Source organism: Microcebus murinus, chromosome 6 (genome assembly GCF_040939455.1).
Source record: "Microcebus murinus isolate Inina chromosome 6, M.murinus_Inina_mat1.0, whole genome shotgun sequence".
NCBI lineage: Eukaryota > Metazoa > Chordata > Mammalia > Primates > Cheirogaleidae > Microcebus > Microcebus murinus.
In genome coordinates this window covers 29038757-29062236 of record NC_134109.1, presented here as the reverse complement: position 1 = coordinate 29062236, position 23480 = coordinate 29038757, and the positions used below count along the sequence as shown (strand labels likewise).

General features: G+C 49.4%; 1 protein-coding gene across 4 annotated transcripts in view; it reads left to right on the top strand.

Annotated features, from left to right (window-relative positions):
• Positions 1-3593, top strand: part of RGS6 (regulator of G protein signaling 6) — a 520723-nt gene extending 517130 nt beyond the window's left edge. For 3 of the 4 annotated variants that reach the window (XM_076003888.1, XM_076003890.1, XM_076003889.1), the window contains one exon: positions 570-3593. In XM_076003888.1, the coding sequence (XP_075860003.1) occupies positions 570-718 (149 nt within the window). In that variant the 3' untranslated portion in view covers positions 719-3593. The remainder of the gene's footprint in view (positions 1-569) is intronic. The other variant, XM_076003891.1, reaches the window with a different exon arrangement.
• Positions 3594-23480: the final 19887 nt, after the last annotated feature.

The following is a 23480-nucleotide window of genomic DNA, read 5'->3' as shown; positions in this document are numbered from 1 at the left end:
CGCTCTGCCCTGGGACCCACCGTGGCTCCAAGCCAGAACCTGTCTTCAAGAGGGCCTACACCCTGTGTCCGTCCTGCATTCCAAACAGGATTGGTGGTTCTTCTGCCTTCTTCAGACTAGTTAATTCATTAGTTTCTAATCACCCAGATCTGTGGCCACCGTCTCTTTTCGGCCAACCCACGCTGCCTGACCTCAATCCTCCCCACTGCACCTTTTCCTTCCCCACTCGAATAGCGTCAAGTTCAGGTGCAGCCCACAGGCAATAGGAAACAGTCTAGCTGAGGGCTTAAATGCCTGGTTTTTGGTGAGCAAAACAATACCCACCCCCCCTAAAGATCCCAGCAACACAACCCCGTGCCCCTAACCCACCCCTGAGCGCTGGTTCTCCCGCCTGCCCCGAGTGAAGGCTCCCACCCCTAGAGGTCCGATAGCAAGGTCGGTCAGGGTTGGTTGGTCGTTTGACCTCCGTGGCTCGTGCAATTAATTAATTAATCCACCTGTCTGGCTCTCTGTCTCTGTCCCTGTGTGTGTGCGCCTGTGCGTGCCTCTCTGTCGCTGTCTCTCTGCAGGGAAAGTCGCTGGCGGGCAAGCGCCTCACCGGCCTGATGCAGTCCTCCTGACCGGGCCCGCGGACCCCACGGCCGGGCGGCGGCGCTCCACGTCTGCGGACAGAGTTTCCTTGCGGGGAGATTTGGTCACTGTGAAGGAGAAAGAGTGAGGGCGATGCAGGGTGACAGTGGGGAGACTTTGGTGGGTGAATGGGGAGAGCAGAAAGAAAGAGCCCGGGGCCGGTGGTGGAGGCTCCGGCTCACAGCCCTCTCTTCCTTGCACAGTGTGGTCCGACAGTCCACCCCCTAAGAGGCCCCTGAGGCCAGTCCTTCAGGGGAGGACACCGAGTGGGTTCCTGTCGCGACTGTCACTTGAGATTATACTCTCCTCACTCCCCCTGCTGTCTGGGGGGCAGGGTCACTCCTTCTGGCAAACTCAAGAGGGACAAGAGCACATCCAGTATTAGGCGTCACCTCCCTGCCCTCTCTCTGGTGCACCCGCCATAGTTACGGCCACCGCCTGCCCCACGTCTCTGCGGCCACCCTGGTAGCGTCCACTTGGCGTCCTCAGCACTAGCGCAGCCTCGTGGTTTGCTTCCCCTCGAGTCCCCCGCCCGCTCTGCGGCCAGCTTCCGGAGAGGTCTCCACTGGCGCGGTGGCTGCCCTCTCTCCGGTCCTGGCAGACGTCTCGAGGGTCCCGCACTCGAGGCAGCACCGCTGTAGGTGACAGAGCTTGTGCAACAGCTGTGGCGGTTCTGATGACCACCCTTTAAAAATGATTACTTCAGAATCCATTCTGTTTCCACCCCCTTGCTCCTTGGTTTATTCCCTCATGTTTTACAAAATAAACATGGCCGTGAACTCAGGGGCCATTGGGAGTGTCCCCTCCGGCAGCCCCAGGCAGGAGCTGGGAGGGTCCCCAGCCCAGGAGGTGGCTGGATGGCAGCGCTGGCAGCCCCCACGTGGTGGCATCCTGACAGGCACGGCCAGACCTGGCAGGGTCAGGTCTCAGTTGGGTCCTGCTGCGGTGGGGCCAGCCGGGGCCACGTGGTTCTCTTCCCGCTCCGAAGCCTCAGCAAACGCACCCCACTAAAAGGGTCATCTAGGGGGAAACAAAACCTGCAAAATAGCGTGTGTGTCAAACTGACTGCCAACATGCCTGTGAGGTCGTAAAGCACCGAGTAGGTGCTTGGCAAAGGGTAGCTGATGCTATCACTGGTGTCATTGTTCCCATTGTGTCGCCTGAGAGCCCGCGGACGGAGCCCGGATTAAGTGACCTGTTTTCAAATTCAGACACTCACTCCCCCACTTGCTATGGCTATATCCTCCTTTGATCTATTCTCAAACGCAGGTAAAAAGTCTCCCTTGGGACTGTATAAACAGGAAACATAGAAGCAAAAAAGCAATCACTGGTATTTGTTCACTCACAAAGCCAGATTTGCCAGCTGGTGACCAAAGCCTCCTACGCTTGCTTATCTGCAGTCCTGCCCACCTGTCCCATCCCCACCTCCGAGTCCTGTCCACGTCTGTTTCCACACAGCCCCATCCCCAGAGCACCAGCCTCCCCTCCTCACAGCAGGGCCACGTGGGCATTAGGGGTCTTCACGGCGTTGTGCCCTCGTGGGCTCTTGGCTACCATGCCTCGGTTTCCCCACTGGCCAGAGTGGAAGGTACGGTGGAAACTAGAGAGGTGCCGTATGTTGTGGAGTCCTCAGAGGGTCTGCAAAGGTGGCAGTTTAGACCCAGATTCTTGTTGGACACTCCTACTGGCTCAGCACAGAGGCTGGCCCGCCGCGCACACTCAGAAACTCCATGATGAGCGAATGAATGCAATGAAGCCCTGTTATAAGTTGTAGGGTCTTTTGACTTCCCTTTCCTCATTCCATCCTTTTTAATCCCCTTTCTCTTTACACACCCCTCCTGTGTCAGAACAAAATTATAGTCCAAGTTGATCTGACCCCAACATTGCCCCCCCAAAACTCCTCCTGCCTCGGACCCCCAGGCTGTGCCGATATCAGGCATAGGGTATGCGGACAGAGTATTCCCAAGCAGCAGGCACCTTCGTGCCCTCAGTTATCCAGGGCAAGGGCCCTGGCTGTCCCTGCCCCTCCCTGTGGGCTGCAGGGGACGTGCTAAGTTAGGTTGTGAACAGGGCAGGGCTGGTGGCTTCCCCGGCCATGACTTCTGTGTTCCCTTCTCCCTCTGACCTAGCCTCACCCTGGAGGTCCCCAGGGGCCTACCCAGAGCCAGGCAGACTATAGTCAGGAGATGGAGCAGGATGAAGGTTTCCAAACACCTCTGGGGACATCCAGAGGGCAGGGTCAGTAGGCACAATAGAGGTAAGACCCTTGAGATGGATTCAGACCCAGAGCAATAACCCCCTCATACCTATCCCCCAACTAGGGCCCATCTAGTCCTGTGACCACCACCACATGCTCCCCGGCAGATCAAGCACGAGGTTTGCGAGACAGGTATATGGAACAAGGCTGTTCCACCCAAGGTGGCCAGTCCAAGGTCAGTCTACCATGCAGACCTTGTCGTGCACATGCATTTGGAAAATCTGGTCTTGGCAGGTTCCCCATTGGCCTGGTCTACACAGCCAAAGAGTCAGACTAGATTAGACTTTTGAAGGCAGTTCTGTAGCCAAGCAGATTCCCCTGGCCTGCCCTGCCCTCTAGAAGCTGCCTTAACTCCCTGAGTGGAGGTGGTCTCCGGGCCGGACTCTTCCCTATGGGGGCTCATGGGGCAAGCACCATGTCGGCAGCCCCGCAGCCAAAGCCCTTAGGGCAGCCTCAGCAGGCGGCCACCCACCTGTCAGGCCAGACACACAAGGCACCAGACATTGGGCATCTGACTGAAATAAGCTTTCCCTGAACGGGAAGAGTAAAACTTGTCAGCTGGCACCTATAGATGCCCAGCAGCAACCAGATGGCCTGCCCCAAGCAGCAGAAACTCTCTGGGCCAGGGAGAAGGCTTCTGCCCTTCCAGAAAGGGATGCATCAGCTTTGCTCTCCTGGGAAGGTGTTGCGGTACCCCAGGAAGAGGATCGCCACTACTGAGCGGTCAGGTACCAGGCCGGTGCCCGGCGAGGGGCCTCTTGCAATTCGAGTTGCTGCTTGGACTAGCTGAACACACGGGGACGCGCCCCAGGGCCTTTTTCCCTGGCAGGATTCCTGGGATGTTCAAACTACCTCACCAACAGGACACTGAGCCAGGAGCCTGCCATCCGAGTGGCCCCCTTGCTGGTCGTGGAAGATGATGTTCTCCCTAAAATGCATCCCTCCCGTCCTGTTCCCGGAAGCCTTTCCAGAAGATGGAGAGGACTGAGGGCTATTGTTCCTTGAGCCTCGCAGAGTGCACTGGAGGGAGGTGTTCCAGCAGGGTCCAGGAGCTGGGAGGCCCTGGGCTGGGTCGGGGACAATAACGTGCCACCAGTCTCTAAAAGGAGCTGCCCACACTGAATATGTAGCAAGGACCCGTGGCATAAGTTGAATAGTGGCCAAACAAATCACTAATAACTCACCATGGGGCCCTCTGAAGAGAGGCCTGTGCTGGTGTAACCATGGCAACAGCGGATGCCAGCAACCTACTCATTAGTCCACCCCTCGATAAGGCAGCCCCTGGGCGAGACCCAGGCGTCATAAAGTAGCAAAGTAGCAAATGTAGCAATAAGGGGCCTGAGGCCACACAGGGACAGGGCCCGAATGACCCGGCCTCGGCCATCTCCCAGCCCCGATGAGGGCTCAGAGCCAGCTGCTGTCAGCTGTCCGTGGTGGAGGCTCCGCCCCACGCCAAGGGCCCCGTTCTAGATTCTAAGCCCGCCCACCGCATGATCACAGACACGTCGAAATGGCCTCTTCATAGTGCATGTGGTTCTCATTAGTTTATTTTTCTGGAATTTGGGGATTGGACCCCAGAACCAAACATGCTGGTACATTCTGAAAATAAATGACTTGAACCCACAACAATCCAGCTAACTCTGTGTGGCTCCTTGGTTTGAGGGTTTGTTGGGCAGGACTTATGTCTAGAAAAGAAAATGGTAAAGTACTACCCCTCCGCAGTCCCTGCCTGTCTCATTCACACACACACACACACACACACACACACACACACACACACACGCTTGCGCACACACATGTGCACACACACGCAGAGTCTGTTTCCATCTCACTCCCAACAGGATATTAAGGGGCTCAGAAAAGCCAGATCTTTGGGGTGCCAGACTCATCCTGGATGGGTGGAACAGTGGTGTCACTACAAGCCTGAAGCCCCCGGCCCTGCCAGGGTCTCCTTGGCTGGATGGTCTCTGTGCTCAGGTGCAAAACCCAGTGACGGCTCTGACACCCTCGTGAATAAAGTCCCAGGACGGAAGTCTGCTGCACACAGACGGTGCTTCTCACGGGGAGTCTTGGTCTCCTGAGCGACAGACAATCTCATTTCCAACTAACGCTACAGCAGCAGGACTCTGAGAGTCCGACAGCGGGGCTGACAAGAGGAGGTCGAGAGGGAGGTAGAAAGGAAGCCCCGTGCGCAGTCCCTCTATTAACAAGGAGGCTGGCACCTAGCAGCACACACTTCGGGGCAGAAATTTTGCACCCATCAAAAAGATAGAAATGATTTCAGAGGCATGGGAACGGGGCTACAGGCACATCTGATTGGAAACCAACTTGTCTCTGAACACCTAGCCACCTCCTTGAGCAGGATTTCCTGCCCCACAAAGTCAAGGTCAAGGTCACACATGCCCCAGGTCCACAGTGCATCCAACGTCAAATCCTGGCCCGCCCACAAAGGAGCCATATTTCCCCGTCCTCTTTGACCATGGCCACCACCTCCAGGGAACCTGAGCTCCTCCTACCCAGCTGGACCATCTGGCTCATTTCCAGAAGCTTTGTTTATCAGCCCGTCGCCGTGTGTGCACACGATCCTACTGCCCACCGAGAACATAGGTCTGCTTTCAGGTCTGGGGCTGAGGTGGAGATTTGGGGCTGTGGTTATAACAGAGAGTTGTGCCCAACCCCAAGACTGTCTGCGAGCTGCCCTGACATCATCCTCTGTCCCTACACCCTTTTGGGGACGTAAGTCACAAAGGGCATGATGCTGTCCTTTCCCTTGGTGCCAGCTGCCAGTTGTTCATTGGTTTTGGCATCCAAGGTACCATGAGAGCCTCAGATACGAGTCTTAGATCCTAGGACTGTCCGTCCAAGCCCAGGTGGCCCTCTGAGGGGTAGCCCCCCTCCCCACCCCGGGCTCTGCTGCGCAGACTGTCCCTCAGCCTGAATTCATCCCCGGCAGCATGTGACTGCAGCATGTGGGCCTTCCCTGCACCCAGCCCTTCAGCACCCACAGAGAGGGTTGCAGGACCTGTCTCAGCAGCCACACAGCCAGGGCCAGGGAGGGGCTGCACCAGATCTGGCTTATATTAAAATGGCCTGCAGTGGGGAATTCGCTAGGCTTGAGTTCCACCTGGAACAGAGCTCTCTTAAAGCTGGGCTCAGTCCTCCTCCTTGAGCCCTGGGGCCGTCCTGGCCAGGTCTGGCTTATTTCAGCAGACAAAACAGAGAAGCAGCCCCTGATTGCAGAGGCTGAGCCACACAGAGTCTAAGCATTCGTTTCCCCCATTGTGATCCAGAAATAAGAATTTCAAAATCCTATGGTGGCTGCAATTTGCTACAGAGAGCTGAGCCTTGCGGGGCACAGAGGAAATGTTCACTAAAAGGGTGCTGCTAGCGTTGGCTGGTGCCGCATCTGAGCTGGGCGTGGAGAGGCGGTGAAGGTTGAGCACATCTGCAAATCCCGACCCAATCCAGCTCCCCGCTGCAGCCGGCCACTGAGTGCCAGCCTGGAGGCCGGGGGCTCTGTTTGCCTGTGCAGGCAGGCAGTGGCCTCCTTGCCTGTGACAAGCCCCTTGCTCTCTTCCGCCCAGCAAGGGCCTGGTTCCCTTGCTGTGAGTCCCTTGGATGGTCTCGATCATCGATAACCCTGCAGTCGGCCTCAGTAGTGGCACCGGGGAAGGCTGGGGCTCCCCAGGCGGAGCAGGGAAGCAGTGGAGACCTACACTGTCCGTCTCGATTCCCGTTTGCCCAGCAGGCCGTGTGGCTGCGTCATTGGGACTGGGATTCTGAGCTCTTGTTCCGAAACAGTCCATGCTGAGCCAGCGACTCAGACCTCAGACCCAGGACAAGGGGCTGGGGCAAGGCTTCTGCCCCCTGAGACCATCCAGCATCCGCAGGGACACGTGCGCGCACCTCGCGGAGGGAGCAGCCTCGCTCCTGAAAGGGCCAACCCAGCGTATGAGGCCGGCGCTCCCTTCCTCCCACTGCACCTCGGAGCCACTGATTGAGAAGGGGAGGGAGGGATCAGGGAGGGTGAGGTTTTAAAACTGAGACAAGGGCTTGGGTATCTCTTCCTGCTGCCTCGTCCATGATCACACCCTCAGGAGAGACTCAGGGAAGATCAGCACCAGGGGACCTTCAAGACTTTCTGATCCAACTGTGTGTGTCTCTGTGTGTGTGTGTGTGTTTGTGTGTGTGTGAGAGAGAGAAACCATTCTTTGTTTATTGAGCCATAATTTACCTACCTTAAAATTCATCCTTTTTGCATATGGTGTTACCAATTTTGACAAACTTGATGATACAAGGGATGTAACCACCACCAAAAATCCAAATAGAGTGTAACTTCATACCCCAAAATGTTCCCTCTTCCCCTTTTATGGTTAATCCCTCCCTGACTCCTCTGCTCCTGGAAGCTATTGATCTGTTTTCTGACCCCATAGCTTTGCCTGTTTTAGAAAGCCACCTGCAGGGACTCATATGCTGTGTGACCTTTGAGCCTGACCCCCCTCACTCAGCTCTGCACACTGCTTAGCATGTGGTTTTTGCACAGAAAGAAATGGAGGCCTCCTGGGAAGGGCAGAGAGGGTCGGAGGAGAAGGGCTTAGCGCCCTGGCCCCAACGGCCGCCCAGTCTCTCAGGCCGGTTGGCCACACTTCTTCAGTAAAAAGTTGTCTTCTAACCCCCCGAAATCTGTGAGCCCTGTTGGAGAGAGCACCTGGTGGCAGAGCCTGCAGGCTGGAGAGAGCACGTGCCTCAGTCCTCTAGCAGAGCTACCTGCTGTCGCCTCGGCAGCTGGGCTCCGCATCCTCGGATTCGACCGACTGCGGATGGAAAATATTTGGGGAAAGAAACCAATAAAAAATAACAATATGACAATTCAAAATAATACAAATTTAAAAAAATACAGCATAACAACTATTCATAAAGCATTTTCATTGTATTATGTATTTTAAGTACCTAGATGATGATTTAAAGTATACAGGAAGGTGTGCGTAGGTTGTATGCAAATACATCACTGTTTTATACCAGGGACTTGAGCATCCTCGGGTTTTGGTATTAAAGGGGCAGGGGGTGTCCTGGAACCAATCCCCCACAGATGCTGAGGGGTCATACCTGGAAACAAAGGGAAGCAATGACACATATCAAAGTTGGGGTGGGGAAAGGGATTAGCTATACAGAGGCACAAGGGAACACTTCGGAGCGATGGAATTATTCTCCATCTTGATTTTTGGTGGTGGTTATGTCACATATAAGCAATAGTGCGTATCAAAGTGAGGCATTATTTATTCAGTTACCAGGCAGTGCGTGGTCTGGGTTGGCCGACCCTTCCCAGTAACTCTGGAGCACTCTCGTGCCTTTTCCAAGAAGATTAACACAGAATAAAAAAGTGGTCAAAGCTAACTGGAAATCAAGTGCTGGAACAGGCCCCGGAGACCCATGGTACAGTGGTGCAGCCATGAAAACCAGGCCACACGGAGGATATGACCAGGGGTTTTCTGTTAGAAATCTCAAAATCCAGAAGTCCCAAATAATTAGAGGGTTTTTTTTTAAAGCAGCATTATGAATTTATGTAATGTACTCAATTCACCACATTTATTATTTTTATTGATGTCTTTGGCCAGTGAGAACCTGCGTCCTTTAGGTAAGACGTTGGTAGTCTTTGATAGCATCATTGCTGTCTGGTATGATCCAGACTCCTCTTATACATCTTCTGTCCCATGTACCTAAGCTCCAAATGACTGAAAGACTATGAGTGCTCTGCTATACAATCAGGGGATCCTGTAATGGACTTTGCCTGTGTAAACTGAGTCTCCTATGCTTCCAGAATATTAGAATTGAAAATTCTGTAACAATCAGCTAGCCCAGAACCTTCATTCTACAGAATGGGAAACAAAGGTCAGGAAATGCCAAGTGATTTACATAAGGTTACTCAGGACTGAGGCAGGGCAAGGGTTAAAGACCACATCCCCTGACTCCCAGTGTCTAGTACTTTCCATGACCCTTCCCTCTTTATATGTCCTCAGCACATCCAGTTAGAGCCCTCCACCCAAGCCACATCCCAACCTTTTCTGGGTGTGCTGAAAGATGGACATCAAAAGTGTAAACACATTGACTTCAAAACTTAAGACAAGGCTACAGTAATTAAGACAGTATAGTACTGGTATAAGGACAGACATATTGATGGATAGAAAAGAACTGAGACTCTAGAAATAAACCCACACATTCACAGTCAATTGATTTTTTTAACAAGAGTGCCAAAACAATTCAATAGGAGAAAGAACAGTCTTTTCTACAAATGGGGGTAAGATAACTAAATGAAGTTGAAGAATGAAGCTGGATCCTTGCCTCACACCATATACAAAAAGTAACTCAAAATAGATGAAAGAGCTAATACTATAAATCTCTTAGAAAGAAACATGATAAATCGTCATGATCTTGGATTAGATAATGATTTCTTAGATATAACACCAAAAATACAAACAACAAAAGAAAAAATAGATGATTTGGACTTCATCAAAATTAAAAAAACATTGTGCTTTAAAGGATACTGTCAATAAAGTAGAAAGACACCCTTAGATTGGCGGAAAATATCTGAGAATCATATAACTGACAGAAATTTATATATAGAATATGTATAGAACTCTTAAAACCCAATAAGACAAATAATGCAGTTAAAAGATGGGCAAAGGATCTGTATAGATATTTCTCTAAAGGGAAATGACCAAAAGCACAGGAAATGGCCAAAAAGCACAGGAAAAGATGCTCATATCATTACCCACTGGGGAAATGCAAAACAAAACCACAGTGAGATACCACTTCACACCCCCTAGGATGGTGACAATAAAAAAGACAGATAATAAAAAGTGTCAGCGAGGATGTGGAAAAATTAGAGCTCTGTCTCATGCAATGTACAGGAGTCTGAAATGTGAAATGGCAGGAATGTAACATGCTGCAGCCACTTTGGAAAACAGTCTGGCAATTCCTCAAAAGGTTAAAAATAGAGTTATCGTCTGACTCAGCAATTCCACTCCTAGTTATATACCTGGGAGAAATAAAAACATATGGCCATACAAAAATTTGTACACTACTGTTCATAGTGGTATTATTCATAACAACAACAATAAAAAAGGGAACAACACAAATGTCTGTCAACTGACAAATGGGTAAACAAAACAATGGAATATTATTTGGCAATAAAAAGGAATGAAGTACTGAAACATGCTACCACATGGATGAACCCTGAAAATATCATATGAATTGAAAGAAGGCAGTCACAAAAGACCACATATTGCATGATTCCATTTATATAGAATGTCCAGAGTAGGCAAATCTATAGAGACAGAAAGTAGATTAGTTGTTGCCGGAGGTAACGGAGGTTGGGTGTGGAAATGAAAAGTCACTGTTAATTGGTATGGAATTTCTTCTGGGCGTGATGAAAATGTTCTAACGTTGACTGTTACGATGTTTGCACAACTCTGTGGATATACATAAAACCATTGACTTACACATTTTAAATGAGTGAATTATATGGAATGTGAATCATATTTCAGTAAATTGTTCAAAACCAAAAAAGAGAGAGGGACAGAGAGAGACAGAGGAAGGAAGGACAGACAGAAGGAAAAAGAGAGGGAAGGAAGGGGGAGAAAAAGAAAGAAAAAGTGAGAGAAGGAAGGAGGGAAAGAGGGAAGACAGCTCAGACCAGGAATAATCCAAGCCTGTTTTTCTAAGTTGCCAAGAGAACAGGCTTGGTTCCCAGAGAAAGCGGGTGAAGGTGGCCACAGAGGACTTTGAGATACTGCCTGCTGCCAGAGACAGGGTCAGGAGCTGCCAGGTCATCTCAGAGCCAGAGGCCCATTTCAGCTGTCTCTGTCCACTCTGGGAACTGGAGCCCTTCAGCCCCCACTGTAGGAAACAAATTTAATTGGGTGGATTAGTGGTCTGCAGGATAAGAGATCCACTCAACACTCACCCTTGCGTCCAGTAGGAGCCTTGTTTCCCAAAGCTTTAAGCCCCAGGGACACTTGGGCTGTAAGAGGCAATGTCCTGATTGGAGTCAGAAATCCCAGGTTCTAGTCCTGGATCTGCCACCATTAGCAGTGTGGCCTTAGGCAGCTGGTAACCCAGCTCACCTGGGGCAAATGTTTAAAAGAAAGCATCCCAGGCCCCACCTCCAGAGGTTGCAGGAGGTTTGAGAAGGACCCCAGGCATCTACATCGTTCCTAGGTAATCCCAGGTGATTCTGATGCACAGGCAGGCAGGACTCACTGGACTAGACGCTTCCTGTGTTTTCTCTGAGCCTGAGAACAATATGATTCTGGAAAGGGGGTCTGATTGAAATCCAGAATAGACATACACCTCCTATCCATCTCTTCTCCAACCAAAGATGCCCACCCTCCACCCTCCCCAAGGTAAACGGCACCGAAGTGTGTGAGTTGCTGTCTGGCTGCATCTAAAACGTCCCTAAACCAGCTCCAGCCCCTCTGCTGGCTCTCTGCTCACGCCCCTCACAAAGCCGAGTCCTGTAGTTACCAATCCTGGGTGCCCCTCCTGGGAGGGAGGCCCTATCTAGGGGTTAAGGAAGCTGCGTGTACGCATGCACGCGTGCACACAGGCGCACACAACTGTGAGCTAATCTATTGAGTTAAATGCTTCTGTTCATGCAAGACTTTGCCAAGGTGAACTCACTGAGCCCTCAGACAAATGCATCAAGTCAGAAACAAAGGGAAGACATTGGGAGCAAACCAAAAGATAAATTACAAATTGGATTAGTGGCTCTTCCTCTCACTCTGCAGAGGAAGCACGCTATTAGCTATCTAGACGTGCCCAGTGGTTTGCAACACCCACGAACACACGCAACATCCACAATGTCCCTCCCTGGTCAGGCACAAAGCAGGGGTGACCTTGCCACTTCGTACTGCTAAGCCTTTAGCGCTCAGATTCATGACTGCTCTCAGGATTCTGAGCTTTGGGCAGGAAAAATTGAACTTTCCCTTTGGCTGTCTCCCAGGGCGCCAGCTGGTGAGCCCACAGAACTTCTGCAGGTTCACACAGTGTTCTGTGACTGTCCCCAGTCCCTGCTGGCTCCCCCGCCCCTACACGGCCTAGCCTGGTGTTATGGCAGAAGAATGACCACCCCAGCCATCAGCAGTGCAAGGGAGGAAGATGAACTGGCAGGAGGCAGGAATGCATACCCTCCCAGGGAAAGATAGGTAGGAAGGAGGCTGGGCTCAGTGGCTCCCCTGATGTTGACCCAGGAGACACATCTGATGGAAGGCACATCCTGGGACATTTAAGTCTACAGGTGCTTATTGAGATTGGCCGTGTGGCTGGTGTCATGCTAACTGCTGATCTTAGAGAGCTGAGTAAAAGCCGTTCTTGTCCTCAAAGACCACACCTTCTAATAGAAGATGCAGATGAGTAATGGACCTACTGTGACACAGGTCAGAGGATCCTAGTTGCAAAGATAATGCACAAAGCAAGGGGCAGCTAATTCGACCTAGGAAGAAACAAGTAAGGAGGGGCAGGAAAATCCCAGCCTGTGTAGTGCGCGGTGGATGGGCCCTGCGAGCAGAGCATGTGAGTGGGGGCTGGAATGGGCACCAAGGCTGAGAAGGGCTGAACCCAGAGAGCACAGACAGACATCACAGTGGCTGAGACCAGGCGCGGTGAAAGTGGCGAGGGACAGGCACATGAGATGCTGTGGTAGGATGGAAAACCCCTGTGACTCAATGAGCATGGGGGGTGGAAAGGGAGAGATGGGTGTTCAGATCTCAGGAGTTCAGAGCAGGGTGGAGGGGCTGTGTGGAGCCTGTGGACTTGGAGCTGGTCCCAAAGGGGGTGAGGACAGAGCTGGCAGCCCAGGAGCAAGTTCCCGGGGACAAAGGCAGGAAGGAAGGTGAATGGGTAGGAGGTGGTGTTGGGAAAGGGCACTGCAGAGTGCGTAATTTCAGAGGTGGAGCAATTTTGAGGCACCAGGGCAGTCCGTGGGGGCAGCCGGACTGGAGAGGCACAGGAAGGGGAGTGGGAAGTGGGGAGGGCCTTGGCGGCCAAGGGTTGTGTGGGCACTGGGGACATTGGGGTCACTCGGAACGGCAGCGGGAGGTGGAATGGGGCAGAGCCTGGGAGCCAGGACTAGAGTCCTCGTCCTGGGGGAATGTGGAGACGTGACTTGGAGGTCCACAGACAAGGGCACTGAGGCTGAGGAGAGGGTGGCATAACCAACCTTCAGAAGGGGACAGGCTCCTTCAGAAGGGGACAGGCTCCTAGGCAAAGTTCATAGGTCAGCTGCCTGAGGCAGTGATGACAGAGAGGGGATGGGCATACTTCCAGGTCCATCCACATGGCCCTCATAAGGACATCTGTGGCCAGGGTCAGTGGCTCACACCTGTAATCTTAACACTTTGGGAAGCCAAGGCTGGAGGATCGCTTGAGGCCAGGAGTTCAAGGCCAGCCTGGGCAACATATCAAGGCCCTGTCTTTACAAAAAATTAAAAAATTAGCTGGGCATGGTGATGTGCTCCTGTAGTCCCAGATACTCAGCAGGCTGGGTTGAGAGGATTGCTTGAGCCCAGGAGTTTGAGGTTGCTGTGAGCTAGGCTGACACCACTGCACTCACGCCCGGGCAACAGAGCAAAATCCTGTCTCAAAAACAAAAACAAAAGAAGAAAAACATCTGGAACAAGCCTTTTTCGACCACCTCCATCACTTTTAGAAATAATGTACTGTATATTTCAAAACCGCTAGAAGAGAAGATTTTGAATATTCCTACCACAAATAAATGATAAATGTTTAAGGTGATGGATTTGCTAATTACCCTGATTTGATCATTACACTGTATATACAAGTATCGAAACAGCACATTGTACCCCATAAATATGCACAATTATGATGTGTCAATTAAAAATTAAACAACAGCAACAATGCAAAAGCCAGTCCCATGGGAAGCCAGTGCTGCTGTGAGGCTCTCGAAGCCGACCAGAGCCCCACACGGGCTCGCCGTCCCCTGCCTGACCCCGCTCCACTCCTGCGCCCCACCGGTCCTTCCTGAACCGCTCTGGGACCCCTTCCTCAGATGGCCAGAGGCTCCCTTTACTGTCTTCCAGGGCCACCTCGTAGAATTGCTTCACTAGCAGAACAATCCGATGACAACATCCGTTCAATTTTTCAGGCATTACACCCTTCCACAGAGTTCCAGGTGAACTGCCTCACACCAAATCCCAGTCTCCGGGAACACAGTAGAGAAAAGCTCTCCTGTCACATCTTACTTTCCTTTCCCCGAAAGCAGCACAAATTTCATTCTCCCAGGTTTTCCACGTAGGACAATTCCTTCAGGTCCTACGACACCGGTTTCGAGACGTCTCTGTGTGGCTGTGTGAGGGCGGGTGGATCGCACCCACGCACAGAGTTGCCAGCGACAGAACAAGTGGCATTGTTCTCCCCCAAAAGTGCATGCAGAGTCTCTATGGAATAACATCATCCCATAATCTGTAATAGAAATAAAATAAATGATGATAATTTGTAGCAAAGGGACCTAGGGCTCCAGAACAATGATGTCATTGCTTTAATAGACTACTGGCAGCAGACAGATTAGGACACTTCTGTAATCTCAGAGAATGCTTTCAGCACCTGGAAACATAGGCTCTTTGGACTGTTTCAGCCATTTGGAACAGAATTATTTGCAAAAGCATCATCAAAATGAGTATCTGTTATGATATTGTTTGTGGTACAGACATGTGATTCTCATCCGCAGAGCCACGCTGTGATCCTACGATGCGAGCAGACTTGGGGAGCTAAAATCTGGCTCCCTTCTTCCTCCCTGTCAATCAGGGGTTCTCAGCATGAGAGATCCAACTGCCTTTTTCCAGTCCCCTGTACTTCTCACCTGCTGCCCATTATATCTTGGGAAGAATTGATGGCATTCAGAGGAGAACTGAAATATTAGTAATATTAATGTTAGTAATACTCATTTATACCAAATTCTGAATCTGGGCCCCAGTTTAAGAGCCTAAGGCTCTGAGATTCCCTGTGCCTTCCAGCTGACAGCATTTGCCTCTGCTCAGAGACCTCCTCCCTTTTATTTCGGGAGCCATCAGTGGGATCTGAATGGTGAGGCTGCTAGAAGGAGGCCCCCAGGCACACAAGGCTGCACCCCTCCTTTGTCTACTATACTCACCTTCACACATACCTGAACTGCAATTCCCAATAGGGGGCCGTAACAGGCAAGTGTATTATTATATTTACAAGTAACAATGGAGCCTAAACTGTCTTCATTATTAATATATCTAACTCCTGAGTAATGCAATGTTACCAATAATTTCTCTTGCCCAGAATTCTATATTCATAACCATATGAAAATCATGTCCATATGAAAATTTTCTGAGCAAATAAGTTGAAAGCTTGAAATGCGATCTGCTAAGAGTGGTCCACTGTGGCTAAATTGTAGACATTGGAGCAAATACTCTCAAAGAAGAAACACAGGCTGGGCGAGGTGGCCCACGCCTGTAATCCTAGCATGCTGGAAGGCCAAGGCGAGCAGATCACTCAGGGTCGGGAGTTTGAAACCAGCCTGAGCAAGAGCGAGACCCCGTCTCTACTAAAACTAGAAAGAAGTTAATTGACCAACTAAAAATATATAGAGAAAAGTTAGCCAGGCATGGTGGTGCATGCCTGTAGTCCCAGCTGCTTGGGAGCCTGAGGCAGGAGGATCACTTGAGCCCAGGAGTTTGAGGTTGCTGTGAGCTAGGATGACACCACCGCACTCTAGTCCGGGCAACAGAGTGAGACTCTGACTCAAAAAAAAAAAAAAAAATCAAAAAGGAAACACAGAGTTCTCTCGTGGAAACATGGCCAGGGGGCCACATTCCTGTAGTGTTCGCCAGTCTTGGTGGTGACCTCTTATGCTTTGTCTCCCACCCTTCCTGCGTCTATAGTTGGCCCCTTTTTACCCCACCTCTGGGAAACACTCGCATTTCCAGTGCAGCTCGGGTCCTTACCACCCTGACTGCGCAATAGCCGGAATGTCACCGGGAATTATGGAGAAGAGTATAATTTGAAGAAAGCTGGATTAGGATGTCCATGTATGTAATAAACATGGCCTCAGGGAAAAGAGAAGTGTTTTCACACCACACGCCTATGGGAACCGTGACACTAGAGCTGTTGGGACACATGCTGTTGGGAGCACTGCCTACCTATCTGGCACCTCAAGGCTGAACGGGGACTTCTGTGTCCTGATGTCCTTGGAAGGAGCCCAGCACAGCCCCCACAGGAGAAAGCACTTCCTCCTGCCACTGAGCTGCTATTTCCAGATCTTAGGGACACAGGAAGAACCAGATTAGTGGCAATCCAACCTGAGCCACCGGCCCCAGTAACAGACGGGTTTATTACTTTGAAAGCCCAGAATATATCTCGCTTTAAACAGGGGAAGAAGTCATAGGTAAGACTCCCAGTGTGAGTTACCTTCAGGCAAAGTGCAGAGGCTACATGGGTGGCCAGGGAATTGGTGCAGGATAAAAGCATCTCCTCTCCCTCCAGAGGGCAGAGCCCTTGACCTCTACAGTCTTCCAGCCCTTACAGTAAGTGGCTGAAATGAGCTGACCTTCCCCTCTGGATTCTGACTCGGGGCATATCTACTTCTCCCTTCAACCCAGGACACAAACAGCCCAATCTACCTGCTCTGACCATTAGAACTTCATTTACTTCATTCTAAAGATACTCATTGTACTAATTCGGGAAAGGAAATGCTCTTAGAATTTTTCTGCGGCTTTGGAGAATCTTCACCATCTTCTGGGACACACCTGCATCCTCCTCCTCCTCCCAAGTGACATGCCTCCCTTAATGGCACCCACAGTCCCACCTCCTAATGTGGGAGCCTGGGAGTCACCCTCTCACCCTCCTCTCCTTCAGCCTCCGTGCCCCACCTAACTCCAAGTCCTGTTCATTCTGCTTTCACTCCATCCTTTCCTATGGCTCTGTCTCAGCTGAGGTCCGGAACTTGACCTTGGCTATTGGCATAACATCCCAGTCTCCAATCGAAAGCCTCCAGCTCTGGCAAAATATATCAGTTTCCTGCTCAAAACATCTCCGTGGCTCCCTGCTGCCATCAGAATGCACTCAGCTCAATTCCACAGACATGTGTCACCCACCCACGAGGTGTCAGACACTGGGCAAGTGTTGGGGACGCAAAGGTGAATGAGGAATAGCCTGAGCTCTCCAAGAGTTCACAGTGAGTTAGGCACAGAAAGGCATAGGCTCCCTAGGAAAAGTGCTAGGGTGAAAGGAACTTATAAAATATTTTGGAATTGTGGGGGCCAGGGATTGGAAGAAAGTACGGAAGACTGGTGGTATCTGAGCTCAGGCTCAATTGGTATGTAGGCATTTGTACAGCGAGGGTCTTCTAGGGAAAGGAAATGGCTTGGGAAAAGCCATAGAATGATGATCAGGTATGGCATTTCAGGAATAAGCAAGCGGACTGGTGTGAGAGCCTGGAGAAGAGGACCCAAGGTGAGGACTCCCAAGTCTGGACTCCTCTGGAAAAAGTATCGACCTGCATTTACCACCTGCTTCAGCTTATGTTTATCTCTCTCTCTCTCTCTGCCTCTCTCTCTCTTGCAATCTCTCTCCCTCCCTCCCCATGGCTCAGATCTAACCAGCTGGGCTCTTGATCAATGACCGGCCCTAGGGAGAAGGGATGAGCCCCGCGAAATCTGAATAGAAGAAGCGTAGTGTAAGGTGCCACCTTCAGCTCCTAGCATGTCCTCTCTGTGCCTCTCTCACTGTGAATTCTCGGAGGGCTCAGACAAGCCCAGATCCTCCATGGCCACCACGTGGAAGCCCCTGAATCATTCAGGGCCTCCACATGGGCCATCATTGCCCCTGGCCATCACTGTCATGTGCCACATGTGCCATCTTTAGCAAAAAGGAGATCGAAATCAGGCCACAGTGCAGCACTCCGTCCCTGCTGCCGCACCAGATGGAGAGCCAGTCAGCCAAATAACAAATCCGATCCAGAATGCGCCCTCTCCCTGCAGCTCTATCGAGGGCTGAGGAAGAGCAGGATGAGCAGGAAACGTCCAGCCCCGTTTCCCGGAGACACTAAAGAAAAGCCCGTGGTCCTGTCTTTGGTGGTGTCTCTCCTGAGATAAGGCATTCACACAACCCTAGGATAATGACATCCGGTGGCAATGCCCAGCCCCACTGAGTGTCCTGGAGTCTCATCCCTTTGAGTGCTGGCTGCTCAGTACTAACCAAGTGACATAAGAGACTAGCAATGGACAACAAAGGGCACCGGCCCTGAGCACAAGGTCTTCCGATCTCACTGGGTAGCTGGGACCCAGGCAGAGAGACAAGTAAGTATGGCATGGCAGCACTGAATAAGGTGCCACCTTCAGCTCATAGAAGCAGCTGAGCTCTTCAGACAGTAAAAGTCACACTAGTGTGGGGTGGAGCCGTGGGGTGGGTTCAAAGAGTAGGTGGGTGGGGCATGAACTGAACCATGAGGATTGGGTGGGATTTGGACAATAAGAAAGAGGGACAAAGTACAACCTGGAATATACTATCAGCCAAGGCACGGGCAAGTGCACCTTGCCCCTTAGAATTGGAAGACACCTGGACGCTCACCTGTCCACACTCTTGGCCACTGCAAAAATCCTCCTGCAGCCCCCAGACCAGCCAACCTCACAACTGGTGCTATGAACGTGAGAGGCAAGAACTGCATGGAGCAATTGTACAACAGACACAAACTCCTCTCTGTGCTGCCTCTCCTGATAGTGACACATTTCTCCAAGTGTCTAGCATCCTAAATTTTAAAATATCCTACCTTGTGACTCAGGAGACAACCCTCCCCCCCCCCACCCTGTATCTCAGCAAAAATGTCATCCCCACCCAGGGCGACAGCTTTGCCCTGCAGGACAGATGCAATCAGCAGCCACCCTCAGCATCCATATTCATGTGGAATTGTTCATGCTCTGACCTGTGGCCCTGAGTGGGATGTCAGGCTGGGAGCTGGGGCTGATGGGCTCCAGAAGTGCACTTAAGGAATTAGCCCACAGTCATCTGCCTCTCCTCCAAGTAACGCCAGCCCTGGGAGGAATGCACAGCTGTTGTCATTGCAGTCCCATAGAAGCATGAAATAGGGCAGGGAGGAAGGGAGGAGGAGCACCTTTCAGAGCCAAGGCTGCCCCTGAGAATGTTTGAAGGTTATTAGTGTGGCTGTGATCAGGCTGTTAGCCAAATGCAGGTGGAGAATGGAGTGGCTTTGAAATTGCTTTTCAGAGAAAGCAGAGCCTATGTTGGTATAATCTATGCATATGATCTGTTTCAAGTAGCTCTTTAGCTTTCTACATGACCAAGATAGGACTCGGGACTCCAGCTAGCCACAGTCAGAGCTATCTACTTCTCTGGCTCTCAGAAGGCAGTAGGGTCTGCCAGGCAAAGCCCTGCCCTCAGCCTGCTCCACCTGCCCTGTCTGCGCGAGTGCAAACCACAAGCCCCCTTCACCTATTCCAAATCAGGGTCTAGGGTCCCTGCATAGCTGGTTGGCTCCAGTATACTCCAGTTCAGGCAGGTGGCCTCATCATTCTGCACCCTAGGGTGGGCAATGCCCAATGCCAGTGTGGCCATCCCATCACCTTCACACTTTCCAACGGGCCTCAATAGCAGTCTCATTTTGAGGGGCAGCCTCTTGAGGACAGGGGGTCTTCAGAGTCCCCAGTAGATGAAGCCTCTTGCCCAGCCCCTTGGTGGGTCCAGGCCTCCTTCTTCAGAGGCTACAGAAAGAGGAAGGCACATATCCACCTGTTCCTCCTTGGGGTTCTCTGTCTTCATTCATGGAACCCTCATCCATCCATTTCTCCAAGGCTAAGGTTTGGGTCTCATCTTTTCCCTCAATCGCCCCCCCCCCCACATCCAATGAGTTCCAAATTCTATTCTGTCTTTTAGCCCAACCTTTTCCCTCCCTCCCCACTGCCACTTGAGTTGTTTCCAGCTTCCACCACGACAGCCCAACAGGACCTTCTATGAGCAAGCAGCTCAGTCCCTCTCCAATCCTTTTTCCACACTGCAGCTGGAATTGTCTGCCAGAATTTCAGGTCTAATCCTGTGATGTTTCTGACCAATCCTTGCACAGCTCTTGTTGTCCTTAGGCTGGGTGTCCAAATGGCTCCTCTGACCCCTTGCACCTCTGTGAACCTAGCTGCAGCCATACTGAAACTACCCACAGTGTCCCAATAATTCTTCCTTCTCTCGTTAGTAGCGTTTTCACATGCTGCTGCCTTTGCTTAGAATGATGTCCCTCCTCCCTGCTACACTAAGTCTTATTTCTCCTCCAGAACTTGGCTTTGGGAGGCTACTCTCTGCAGGTAGCTTCCCTGTCCTTTTTCCCCAAATCTAGGATAAGGGTCTGTCCTAGTTCATTCTGTGTTGCCATAATGGGATACTGAGGCTGGGTAATTCGTAATGAAAAGAGATTTATTTAGCTCACAGTTCCGCAGGCTAGAAAGTTCAAGGGCATGGCCCTGACCTCTGTCGAGGGCTTTCATGCTGTGTCACAGCATGGCAGAGAAGGTCAAGAGGAAGTGGACACATGTGAAAAGACAAAGCCCAAAGCCAGTGGGTTCTGGCTCTATAACAACCCACTCTTGCAGGAACTAATCCAGTCTTGCCAGAGTGAGAACTCACTCACTGCCGAGAACAGCACCAGGTCATTCTTAAGGGATCTGCCCTCATGACCCAAACACCTCCCACTAGGCCCCACCTCCCAGCACCAACACACTGGGGATCAGATTTCAACAGGATCCTGGGTGGGGACGTACAAACTATACCCAAACGTAGCAGGTTCCCCTTTTATGAGCTATTACACTATATTATCATGTCACGTAATACAGATGTGCTATCTCAGCTGCCTGGGCTGCTTCAAGGCAAGGAAGCTGCTGTAGCCAACTTTTTGTATCCTCTGTGTCCAGCGGTGGGAAACCTGCAGCCTTAAGGTCACATGTGGCCTGCTAGGTTCTTAAGTGCAGACTTTTGACTGAATCCAAATTTTACAGAACAAATTCTGTTATTTTTATTAGTACGTTTTTGTTCATCTTTTATACTTTTATTTTATTTTTAAATTAACATATTTAAAATACCAAAGAATAAAGTAAGTTTCAACAAAATAATCCTCCCAGATAGACTGGCACAATTAGAACATTAGTCAGCCATAAGGGCCAAATCGACGGCTGCTACAATCATGATTTAGTTCTAACTTCCCCCACCTGACTGGCACAACTACAACACAAGGCTGGTTGGTGAGAGTTTGTAGGGGTCGAGTATGCCATTCTATTATCAGCTTTTGACAACGGTGCACTGTGTTTCTGTCTGAAGTGGAATTTGTGAATAGTTGCACAGCTCGACTGTACTTTTTAATTCTGTCTGTTTAATAGCCCATCATGTCAAAGAAGACAGAGAGAACGCTGAAGGAAGAAAACAGATTTTTAAATTAGGATTGGAAATTGCAGTATTATCTTGTTTCTGCTAAAGATAAGATGATTTGCTTGCTTCGTGATACTGCACTATCAACATTAAAGAAATTCAATATTCACCAGCATGCTAATACTCATAAGGACCACAAATATTTTAAATTAGAGGGAGATGCAAGAAAGGTTGTACTGCAGAAATTAAAAGATGAAAAGCAAAAGCAAAGACAATTCTTTCACACAGCAATAAGACCTAGAAATAATGCCTCTGAAGCAACTTATAAAGTAGCTTATATACTTGGGGAAAAAAAGGGAAGCCATTCAGTGATGTAGAAATTGTGAGAGAATGCATTGTGGAAGTTGTAGGATGCTTGAACCCCAATAACATTCCAAAGTACAAACAAGTACTTGTTTGCATCTTCCAAGGAGAATCATAACTGATTGGCACCATGAATTAGCCTTCAACTTAACAGAAAAACTTCATGCAATAATTCAAAATGAAAACATAAATTATTAAATCACTTTGGATGAATGAACTGATACTACTGACTCAGAGTAGATTTTACACTTCATTCAGATCATACCAGAAAATTTTCTTTGCTATGAAGAGTCACTCTCTTTGGGTTCTCTTGTGAACATAACATGGGCAATAGATATTTTCTACAACTTTCAAGATAAATGTCGTGAAGTTGGACTGAATTTGGTAAATTTGGTGATTGTGTACAGATGGTGCACCTTCCATGACAGGAAAACATGAAGGGTTTATTGCACAGATAAAAAAAAATAGCATTAACAGATCTAGATGCTCTCATTTCATTGTCTCTTACATCAGCAAAACCTCTGTGCTAAAACTACTATTTTAAGTGACACTTTGCAACAAGTTTGCAATAAGAGCTGTCAACTATATTTGTGCAAATGCAGCACAAGCATCATCAGTTTTATAACATACTAAAGTTGAACGATGAGGTATTCAGTGGGAATTTGCTGTATCATTCTAAAGTGCATTGGCTGTTGCAGAGACAGGTGTGTTAGCCAAATTTTTATCTCTGCAGGAACAGATAGTTAAATTTTATGAAGAACAGAATCAGCAATGTGAATTATTGAAAGAATATGTCTATAGGAATCCAGCATTTGTGTGATATCATGTCAAATTAAACAACTTGAGTAATTTTTTGCAAGATAAAACTAAGTCTATATATGATATGTGGCAAAAAAATCCAAGCATTTCCAAAAAAGCTATGTTTTTTCAAAAACTTCTTCTTCAAAAGGAAATTTTGGATGAATATTTTCCCTAGTTAGCAAAGGTCATTGATGAGCAGGATGATATGTGTGAATCATTTGAAGAATAAGCAGCTGTTACAGACCTATTAATTGGAGAATACAATGAAACGTTCAATGACTTTGAGAATCATGACATCACACTCAAATTAGCATTTCAGCCTCGCCTAATTGATATCACCAAGACACCTAAAGAACCACAGATGGAATTGATTGAGCTCTCAGTAGATGACATTTTAAAGTCATCATAAGATGATGCTAAGAAAGATCCAATTGAAATATGGAAAAATGCTTTAGAATACCCATGCCTTTGGCAACATGCCCAAAAAACCGCTTTCTTGCTTTTCAACCACTTTTCAACCACTTATTGCTGCGAATCTGCATTCTCCTACCTAAACCAAATCAAGATGCCCTTAAGGTCACAAATGTCTGATGCCCATCTAGAGGATCCACTGAGACTGCAGACCTCCATGCCGCAACCAAGTATTCAAATACTTTCCAACAAAAAGCAGACACAACAAAGTCACTAAAAGGCTAGTTAACTTTAAAATTAATGAATAGTTTTAATTTTTTGAAATTATTAAGTATGTAGTAGTTAGATTTTAAAAAAATAATGTACATTTTTAAGTATATCTAATTGAAGTTTCTTGGATGTGGCCTTATTTGATAGCCAAATTAATGTGGCCTTTTAACATGAAAAGTTTCCCCACCCTGACCTATGTCTATTACATCATATAACATTATCCATTTTAGAAGCTTCGAATGACTGAATTCATGAACAAACAAAATAATGGAGGGGGTTGTAAATCCCCCGATGGACCAATAACTTGGGGGGGAGCATAACTGAAGATTAAGATGGCAGAATCACA